At 67.3% G+C, this 9,692-nt stretch overlaps 2 protein-coding genes across 2 annotated transcripts; both read left to right on the forward strand.

Annotated features, from left to right (window-relative positions):
- The first annotated feature begins 3,244 nt into the window (after nt 1-3,244).
- Nucleotides 3,245-6,652, forward strand: CHLNCDRAFT_32425 (hypothetical protein). Its single transcript, XM_005844609.1, has 12 exons — nt 3,245-3,322; nt 3,413-3,505; nt 3,606-3,730; nt 3,895-4,039; nt 4,220-4,302; nt 4,448-4,515; nt 4,714-4,842; nt 5,082-5,154; nt 5,399-5,503; nt 5,721-5,831; nt 6,042-6,161; nt 6,387-6,652. The coding sequence occupies exons 1-12, from the start codon at nt 3,310-3,312 to the stop codon at nt 6,492-6,494; spliced, it is 1,173 nt and encodes a 390-aa protein (XP_005844671.1). The 5' UTR covers nt 3,245-3,309; the 3' UTR covers nt 6,495-6,652.
- A 563-nt stretch (nt 6,653-7,215) lies between these two features.
- On the forward strand, nt 7,216-8,798 carry CHLNCDRAFT_138566 (hypothetical protein; the record flags this gene model as incomplete). The annotated part of the gene is made up of 5 exons (XM_005844610.1): nt 7,216-7,339; nt 7,533-7,698; nt 7,878-8,025; nt 8,128-8,165; nt 8,375-8,798. The coding sequence occupies 5 exons, from the start codon at nt 7,216-7,218 to the stop codon at nt 8,796-8,798; spliced, it is 900 nt and encodes a 299-aa protein (XP_005844672.1).
- Nucleotides 8,799-9,692: the final 894 nt, after the last annotated feature.

Raw genomic sequence — 9,692 nt, forward strand, 5'->3', positions numbered from 1 at the left:
ATCTGGCCGCTTGCGCGCCCCATCCCCCCTCGATGGGGCCCGCCCACACCGGGGCCTCCCCCCTCCCGCCCACTGCTTTCTCAACGGCCCCGAGCCGGGGCTGCCCTCATTGCATACATAGTGCGCCTTTCCCTGCTTTTCTAGTGACCTAGCGTTCCGCACTGCCGTTTGGCCAGCCCATGCTCCCGTACCGTTGCGTTTCTCCCCAATGCGCCATGCCACTTTGCCAGTCATACACACGTTTCGATGCGTGCCCTGTCAGCTGCTTGCGTTGCATGTCGCCTTGCTCCACCCCTGTTTTATTGCTTTCTCTGCTTTCGCCCGGTTCCCGTCCCGTTTCGGCGGGGAGTCTATGTTGCAAGCTAGTTCTTGCTTTACCAGACTTTAAGCCCACACAAGCAGGGTGAATTGGTAGCCCATACCTGCGTGCCATGGGACACACACAACAATGTGAGACGGGTAGTGGAGGAAGGGGAGCAAGTTTGCGGAATTTTCAAAATGAAAATCATGCATCCACCGCTCCAGCCGCACAAACATGACCAGCAAGCAACATAAACAATTGCCTTGGGCGGCGTTCCGCACGAGGGCGGGAGCGGCGGCAGACCAGCCGCCAAAACAACCCGTCCCCCCGCCCTCACCCCACCCCTCAAAAGTTCCTACAAAGTAGCAAAGCATGCCTCCCCAACCCCCCAATGACTTTGCTGACCCCCAAGGTGCTGCTGGCAACACCATTTGGCAGCATGGTAGCCGCCCTCCAGCTGCCGCCGGCCGGGGCATGGCCGCATCAACATGGCTCTGGGCTCTGCCCTTTACCAGCTGATGCTTACATGCCCCGCACACCCAGCAGGTGCAAGGAGTTTCGGCGGGGGTGTTCCGGCGGTGCACATTGGGGCTCACCAACGACTTCGGCAGCGGCGGACACCAACCCCAGCCATTGGATACAGGCTACCGCGGCGGCGCCCTCGCAGGGCCCGGAGTTGGCCGCGCCAACCAGGGCCAGCAGCGCTGCGGCCCACAGCGCGAACAGAGGCAGCAGGCGGCGGGAATGCATCGTGGAAGGAGAAACAGGTGCGTTGAGAGGCTCCACCGTAGAAGTAGATGGATCAATAATGTGAAAGTTCCAAATGTGTGGGCGAGATTTCCTCAGAAGCCGCAGCCACCTGTCCGGTCACTCAGCTCTTCATCGGCGCCCGCCAACAGAGAGGAGGCAGCGCCCTGACCTTTGCAACCGGTACCGGCGCCCCGCTACCTGAGCCAGGCCCACACCGCAATGCCGCGGTCACTCGCAGCCCCTCTGCTCGCGCTCCTCCTTGTTGCACACCTGCACGGGTCGGCGCGGGCCCTGGGACCCATTGCTTTGCGTAAGTGGGCTCGGCCTTCTTGTGGGCGGGGCTCGCGTCCCACAGCCCTGGAGCGAGGCTGCGCCCTGCCTGCCACGCCCTGCCGCGCAAAGGCCGCGCCCTCCCATGCAGGGGCAGCGACAGCTAGCGGGCAGGGCGAGGGGGGGGAGGCTTCGTGCTTGTCCACCGTGCCCATGTGCTCCTGGCGGTTTGCTCAACCGCTGGAAAGGGCTTTGCCCCTAATGTCCAGCGCCTTTTCCCTCTTCACTCTGCAGTCATGCTCGGCGGCACGGGCCTGAGCATCATAGGTGGCCTCAATTCGGGCGGCTGCCCACTGTTTAGTGGGGCTGATCAGTGCATGTGCCGCAACATGTTTCTGAGCGTCCTCTCAGGCAGTATTGACAGAAGGGAGCCCGGTCCAACCCTGCAGTTCAAGGGCGTCAAGTGAGTGCACGCGGTGGTGGTAGCAACATTGGCTGCGCCCCCCAGCACCGGTGCCCACTGCTGCTTGTGCCCGCCCGCAGGTGCAAAGGCGGCCAGCAATGTGCGATAGGCAACACTCTCATCAAGCCTGGTGCGAAAGGCGGTGTGCAAGTGGGCAACTCGGACAACACCTACAAAACAGGCGCCGAGTGCACCGCCACCTACCAAGCTCTTATCGACGGTTATGTGCGTCTGTGAGGGGAGGGTGCATGAGGCGGAGGGAGGGCATAGCAAGCAAGCAACACCCTGCGGCTGCGCACCCGGCCGACGCAGCCAACCTGCCCCCCCCCCCCCCCCCCCCCCCCCCCCCCCCCCCCTCGTCCCCATTACAGAACAACTGCTTTGTCTCCTTCTACCTCGACAACCCTTACATCGGGTGGGCAGGCGCAGAGGCTGCGGGGAATCGGTGGGGTTGTCTCATTGAGAGGGCCCCATGCCAAGTGCCAGCCAGCCTTGCAGAGACGTGCTGCCGCATGATGAGACTTGAACCCCGCCTTTTGCAGTGAAAACGAGTTCAACGGCGCCGTCACCAACACCACCGCGTGCCCCAAGTCCCTGAGCGTGCGTCAGGCCTGGCACAGCCATAAGTACCTAGGCTTGCACACAGTGTGAATGGGAGGGGACTTGCAATGCGTGTGGCCCTTCTCACCGCAGCGCCCTCCTTTTGTGTCCATAGGTGACGCTGAACCAGTATGCGGGCGGCAACCGCGAGGCGGGCGTGGAGTATGCCGTCTACTTCGACAGGAACAAGGATGGGCGGCCCGGAGACGCCCGGACGCTGAGGGGCCGCCGCCTGCAGGCTGCCGCCTGATTGCCGGTGGGCAGCGATCGAGTTGGTTGCCTGTGGGCAGCAGGTCCGGACCTATTCTTAGATCCATTCTTAGAAAAAGCAGCCCACGATGTGGTGCAACTTGCATTCCACTGCATTGCTTTTTGCTGTTTGAGGCTTACAGTTTGGTTTCAGCAAGAGCAAGCTTGCTTCACATATTGTTAAGGTGCATAGCAGTGTAGGGGGCCCCGGGGATGAAGCAAGAAAGCAACAGGCAGCGCAGGCCAGCTGATAGGGCACCGGTCGTTCGGTGTATAAGCGGGGAGACAGCGCTGCAGGGTGTGAAGCGAGCTAAGGGAAAAGGAAAGCGGGTGGGGCAATGCATGCGGGAGAAGCCGGCAGAGCAGTGGTCGCTGAAAACCATTGCTGGTGGCAGAAAAGGCGGCGAGGCGGCTTAGCTTCTGGCGGAGAAAGCGGCGGCAGGGTTGGGGCTCAGAAAACAAGTCACCCTAGGTGAGACGCAGCGAGGCATACAGGGCGCATCCTGAACCTGAGCATGTGACCCCACCCGCCGGGAAGGCACCCTGGCCTGCCGCCAACTGGCGGCACCCTGCATGAAGCCCGACTAGGAGACTCCACCGCAGTCAAATGCAATTCGCGCTCCCCTCCTGCAGGTTGTCCCCCAGTTTCGGTAGGCCAGGCAGCAGAGGCAGAAAGATGGCCAGCGACGGTGAGCTCCCTCGCAACTCCACACCTACCACAAAATGCCCGTGTACGACACCCCAGGCTGCCGCATTGCCTCCCCCCCCGCCGCATGCAGGCTGCCAGCCTGTGGAGTGGTCGGGGCGTGGGGGCTTCACTCACCTCCTCCACCACCCTGGCTTCGTCAAGACGGAGACCTATGGAAGCGCAAGTGAGACCGAGCGCATTGGCCTGCGGCCGCCCCGATGCCGCCGCCGCCCCGCCACCTCCCGCGGCCATTCATCGAGCTCTCTTCTTTCCCTCTTTGTCAGGGCACGCCCAGGGCCCGCAGGAGCAGGAGGAGCATCAGGCGGCCAGCAGCAGCGGCAGGGGCGGCGACCGCACAGGGGTGTGGAAGGGGCCGGCGCCTCGGGGCTATGTCGCCGAGCCAATGCATGTGAGCCAGCTGCCTGCCGCCGTCGATGCTGCCACAGCTCTGTCGCGCTGCCTGGCCCGGGCTGCCGAGGGCAGCCATGGACACGGCGACAGGCGGTGAGGCGCGCTGCTGATGGCGGCTGGTGCTGCCGCTACGCCTGCCCCTGCGCGGGTTGCCCGTTGCAGGCGCAGGACGAGTCGCAGGCTGCCACCGACAAGCCCATCAACGACACGCCGTATGTGCTGCTGCCAGGGGGCACCCGCATGCCGCTCATCGGGCTGGGCACTTACAAGACCGAGAGCCCAGAGGCGATCCGCAAAGCGCTGGAAGGTGTGGAGGTGCGGGCGGTGGCCCACGCTTACGCTTGCCTCCCCCTTCTTCTCCCCGCTGCGGCCTGCCCTGCTGCCTGCCTGGACAGCGCTGCTGACCATGGGTCATACCCCGCATGCTGCTTGCCGCTGGCGCGGACCCTCCCACCGCCTTGGTTTCGTGTACCGCCCGCTGCTGCAGTGGGGTACCGCCACATAGACTGCGCCACTGTGTACGGCAATCAGGCGCTGGTGGGGGAGGGCCTCAAGGACTTCCTCGCGCAGGTGTGTGTGCCAGGCGCAGAGCAGCAGCACAGAGGCTGGCGCGGGACGCTGCTGGCTGCGCTGCCTGCCGCTGCTGCCGCCGGCAGCGGGCTGGAGCCGCGCAGCTGCCGCCGGCCAACGCCTGAAAGGTTTTCGGCCGCTGCAGGGCCGCCGCGGCGAGCTGTTCATCACTGGGAAGGTGTGGAACGATGCGCACAGGCCCGAGGCGGTCAGGTGCGGCGGGGAGCGGTTGTGGCGGCGCTGGCTGCGGGAGCCAGGCTGGCTAGCCGCGGCTGGCTGGCTGGCTGGATGGATGCTGCCAGAGCGCCCCTGCCCCCTCAGCCCCAGCCCTCTCGGCGTGCTGCCGCAGTCCCAAACTGTATCGCCTCGCGTGCCGCCTGTTGCACCGCCGCTCCTCCCGCCTCCTTGCAGGCGGTCTGTGGAGCGCACCATTGCGGAGCTGGGGTGCGCCCATCTGGACCTGTGCCTGGTGCACTGGCCCGTGGCGTGGCTGCCAGGCACCGAGCAGACGGACCCAGAGGTCACGCTGCAGCAGACGTGGTGAGCTGGCGGCGGCGGCTCCCAGGCCAGCTGGCCGGCTGGGGCTCGGGCGGCTGCTGGCAGCTGCCTTCCAGCTGCCTGGCAGCTGCAAGGCGGCCTTCAGTCTGAAGACCAGACAGCATGCCAGGGCTGCAAAGCGCCTGCACGCCGCTACTTTCCACCTCGCCAGCCGACCCCTGCCACCATCGTCGGCGCCGGCTGCTCCGGCACGCCGCTTCCCTGCCTGCTCCCCTGTGCAGGCAGGCCATGGAGGCGCTTGTGGATGATGGTCTGGCCAGGCACATCGGCGTCAGCAACTTCAGCCTGCGGCAGGTAAGCGGCCGCCCGCTGGCCGTGCCGGGCAGCTGGAGCTGGCGCCGCCACGGCTGCTTTGCCAGGGGATGCCGTGCCGGCAGCTCCGGCCTGCTCGTCCCCTCCTCCATTGCTGCAGCAGTGCCGGGCAGCAGCGGCCTCCTCCCTCTCTTAGCGTGCTTCCGCGCACCTCTGCTCTCCCCTGCTGGCAAGTATGGTCGGCGTTTGACGCCTTGCTTCCGCGTGCTCCTCCCGCGCCTGCCAGATTGAGGAGGTGCTGGGCTACGCCCGCATCAAGCCTGTGGTGAACCAGGTGGAGCTGCACCCGCTGCTGGCGCAGCGCAAGCTGGTGGGCGTGTGCCTGCGCAAGGTAGGTGGGCTGGCTGGCAGGCTGGCAGGCTGGCAGCATGATCGGGGCCGAGTTGGCGGTTTGGCAGGCATCGCGGGGGGCAGATGGATGGATTCAGGCGTGTGCGGGGTTGGCGCCTGCCCCACCCCATTCCGCACTCGCAACAAACACTGGCCAGACGGCTGGCAACACGCGCCAGCTGGGCACCCGCCCACCCAGCCTACGCCGTGCCGTGCAGGGCGTGCACAGCGTGGCCTACTCGCCGCTGGGCCACCGCAAAGACAACGAGCTGATGACCCACCCCGCTGTGCTGGAGGTGGCGGCGGAGGCGGGCAAGTCGCCGGCGCAGGTGGGGCTGGCTGGCTGGCGGCTCGCGTGGCTGGCCGGCTGGCCAGCTGGTTGGATCACTGGCTGACTGTTTGGTTGGTTGGGCGGGCGGGCCCCTGCAGCGGTAGGCAGAGCCATCAGTTGCGGGGTGTTGGCAAGACTCTCTCGGGTTGCTTGAGACGGCCTCCCAATCAGCTGGTGCTTCATGGCTGCCTCTTCTGCCGCTCTGCAGGTCCTCCTGAAGTGGAATGTGCAGCGCGGCGTGGCTGTGATCCCCAAGGCCGGCAGCGAGCCGCACCTGAGGGAGAACATTGAGGGGCTGTTCAGCTGGAGTCTGACCTGGGACCAAAAGGTGGGGCTGGTACGGCAGGCCGAGCTTTGCAAAGGCGTGCGGTATGCTGTGGCGGGGCGCCGCCATTGCCCTTGCACGCCGCTGCAGCCGTGCAGCGGCTCCCGAGGCCGCGCGGCGGACCGTGGAGGTAATGCTCACACATCCCCCTGGCCACCTTGCTGGTTCCTGACCCGCCCACCGCTCCTGCCCCTACTGGTGCCGCCCCTACTGATCTGCCGCCTGCAGGCAAAGCTGGATGCCATCGACTGCGGGAAGCGCTTCGTGGACAATGCCTGGCACACCTGGGAGGATGCCGAGGAGGGCGGCGCCGCCAAGCCCAGCCGCGTGCTGTGAGGGGCGGCCTGTGCTGGCTCCGCCGGTGGCGGCGCTGTGCGGCCCTGCCTGGCACCCGCGGCGGCGTTTCTGCCTAGGCTGGCCTGCGTGGTGCGCAGGTGCAGCGCAGCGGCTTCATGATCGGGCGCCTCAGCACAGTGTGTAAAGCATGCGCATGAGCGGGAGGACAAGGTGGCTGCGAGGTGGCCTCTTCATCTAGGCCTCTTCGTCTAGTAGTAAGACCCCCAAGCAGCCACTGGCTAAATTCCAGCAGCAAAGCCTGGGCTACTTAGGCAGATGCAGAGCGGCAGCAGGGAAGAGAGGCTGGCGGCGGCGGCGGCGGCGGCGGCGGCGGCGGATGTGGTACTGCGAGCTGGCGATTAGCAATCGTCACCCCTGTCGCGCGCTTCTTCTTCCTCATCCGCAACACTGCGCATTCATCCCGCCGCGTTCCGCTCCGCTTGGCTCCGCCCTGTGGCCTGCCCTACTGTGGCGGCGGGGAACTTGCGCTTGCACCACAGTCGCGGTCGAGGCGCCCAACAAGCCTGGAAAGCGGCGCGCGCTGCGCGCCGGGGGTTGTTGGCACAGCAGCTGGAGCCCTCCCAGCCCCCGCACCGCACCGCACCGCTCCGCTCGTGCCCGCCACGCCGGACCCTCACCTGCGCCCACATGTTATGTATGTAGCATGCTGAAGGCTCACGGCAGGCAGCACCAGACTGCCAGGACGGCTGTGCAGCGCTCCATGGGAGGCTGCGTCGGCCGGCTGGTGGCAGCACGGGCGCTGGCAAGCCTGCTGGCTCTGTGCCTGCTGCACGCCGCCGCACAGGCGGCAGATGCAGGCGCCGACAGCGGCACCAGAGAGGCAGGTCAGTGGCACCTCTCACCGCAGCATGAGCCACTTCGTCAAGTTCGCCACAAGATCAGCCGCTGTATGCCGCCCCATGCTGCTCCTGCTAGCCCTCGCCCCTCGCCGTTGCCCGCCTGCCGCCCCACCCTTGGCTGCCTGCGGCTTGCCCGCTTCAGCACGCCCGCCCCCCGCATCCCGACCCGCTGCTGCAGAGGCGGAGGCGGAGGTGTCCCTGATGCGCAGCGTGCGGCAGGCTCTGTACGAGTCTCACCCAGGGCTGGCGTACCGACTGGAGGGCTGGCACCCGGCCGACAATGTGACCCACCCCTGCGACTGGAACCGAGTGTGGTGCAACGCAGACCGGCGCATCGCAGTGCTGTGAGCAGTCTCAGCGCCCCCACAGCCTTTCGGCGTGCTTGCTGAGTGGTTGTTGTGCTGCTGCCGTTTGTCGCCAGTACACCTTCCCGGCTCCAGGAGCGCCCGCGGCAGCCCTGCCCTGACCCCGCCCTGCCCGCCTGCCTGCCTGCCTGCCCTCCTGCCCTGCCGTGCGCCTGCAGGCGGCTGGCCCCCGACTATGGAATGCCTGGCGACGTCGATGGCAGCGGGCTGCCCTCCTGCGACAGCCCGGCGGCGGCGGGCGGCAACCGCCCGCCTTTTGTGGCGCCGTTGGGCCTAGCTGGGCTGCAGTGGCTGGAGGACTTGGAAGTGAGGGGGCACTGCGGGCCTGCAGGGCAGAGCTGCCTGCCGCGGGCCTGGGTACAGCCCGGCGCCTTCCCACGCCTGACTAGGCGCGTCGGGCGTCTGTAGGACGCCGCACCCAGCAGCCTGTGCCGCGCACTGGGCGGGTGGGGAGGTGGCGCAGCTGGCTGCTGCCGGGAGGCAGCAGCCAGGCGCTGGAGCCGCGCGCTGCGGCATGCCTCAGCCTGCAGTGCTGGCGGTAGAGCTCTTAACACTCAGTGACGGCGCTGTTTCTGGGAGGCGCAGGCGCCACGGCGGCTGCCCTTCTCCTCCCATTGCCCAGCGCTGGCGTGCCCCCCGCCCCTGCCAAGTGCAGGCTGACTCTGGCCGCCACGGGCACCGGCTGTGCGCCGCTCCCCGACGTCGCCCCCGGCGCCCTGCCGAGCCTGGTCTCGCTCCTGCTGGCCTTCCCAGGGCTCAGCAGCACGCTGCCTGCCAGCTGGGGTGCGGCTGGCAGCGCGCTGCCCTCGCTGGCGCGCCTCGAATTACAGCTAGAGGTGTCGGGCCCGCTACCCGCAGCCTGGGCCCGGGGTTTCCGCCTGCTGACCAAGCTGACCATCACAGGGGCGGACCCCACACCTCCACGCCGCAAGGCCCCGGGCGGCGGCAGGCGCCTGCCGCCGCAGTGGGCTGCGGGCTTCCCGTCGCTGGCCCACTTGGCCCTGTACGCTTTGGGCCTTTCGGGCCACTTCCCACCGGGGTGGAGCAGCAGCGGCTTCCCGGCTCTGAAGTCCCTGTGAGGCTGCCGCCGCTGCCCTGCTGCCATACGCTTGCCTGCCGGCACGCCGGCATGTCCTGCTGCCTGCCGTGCATGCCGGGGTGCCTGCTGGCTGTCTGCTGCAGTCAGGGCCCTGCAGATGCTCCTGGGGCACACCAGCGGCTGCTCGGCAGCACCCCATCACGCTGGTGCACCTGCTGCTCAGCAGCACCCCATCACGCTGCCGCGTCTGGTACCGGCGTGCCTGCAGGTATCTCGAGGGCAATGACCTCAGCGGCATGCTACCTGCCGACCTCTTTGCGCATCACCCTGCCATCACCGGCCTCTGGGCGCGCACCCTGCCTGCCGTGCTTCGGGGCCTGCACGCCGCCTGCCTGCCTGCTGGCTGGGCAGCGCAGCAGGAGGCCGTGCACCGGGGCAGGGCTGTGGAGGCTTGGGGAGGCGTTTTGAAATGGAGGGCGGGGGAAGCAAAGCCCCTGGGCAGGCGCCGCATTGCTGTCCCTATGAGGTGCTACCCTGCCCGCCAAACGCCGGCCTCTGTGCTACAGCTGGGCAACAATCGGCTGTCGGGCACCCTGCCAGGCGCCTGGGGCGCATCCGCCACCAAGGTGTGTGGGCCAGGGCAGCGCAACTGCCTGCCTTTCCAGCACTCCCTGCCTTGTGCATCCCGGCCTCCCGGGCATCCCTGCGGCCCGATTTCCCCCATATCGTGGTCAAGGGGCTCGCTCTGGAGGCCGGTGGGGGCCTGGGGGCCGCAGTCGCAGCCTTCGTTTTGTTTTGCCGGGCCAGCCTTCACCTGCCAGTGCCTGACTGTGTGCCTGTGACCTGCGTTGAGATTCGGGTGCGTGGGGACGGGCGCAGCGAATGCCACCTGCGACTGACTCCTGCCCTGTGCGGCGCCCTGATGGGTGCCCGC

This window comes from Chlorella variabilis (assembly GCF_000147415.1).
Source record: "Chlorella variabilis unplaced genomic scaffold CHLNCscaffold_21, whole genome shotgun sequence".
Taxonomy (NCBI): domain Eukaryota; kingdom Viridiplantae; phylum Chlorophyta; class Trebouxiophyceae; order Chlorellales; family Chlorellaceae; genus Chlorella; species Chlorella variabilis.

Coding starts and splice junctions, on each gene's coding strand:
- CHLNCDRAFT_32425 (XM_005844609.1), top strand. Junction 4,843..5,081: donor GTCACGCTGCAGCAGACGTG/GTGAGCTGGCGG, acceptor TCCCCTGTGCAG/GCAGGCCATGGAGGCGCTTG. Junction 5,832..6,041: donor CGGGCAAGTCGCCGGCGCAG/GTGGGGCTGGCT, acceptor GCCGCTCTGCAG/GTCCTCCTGAAGTGGAATGT.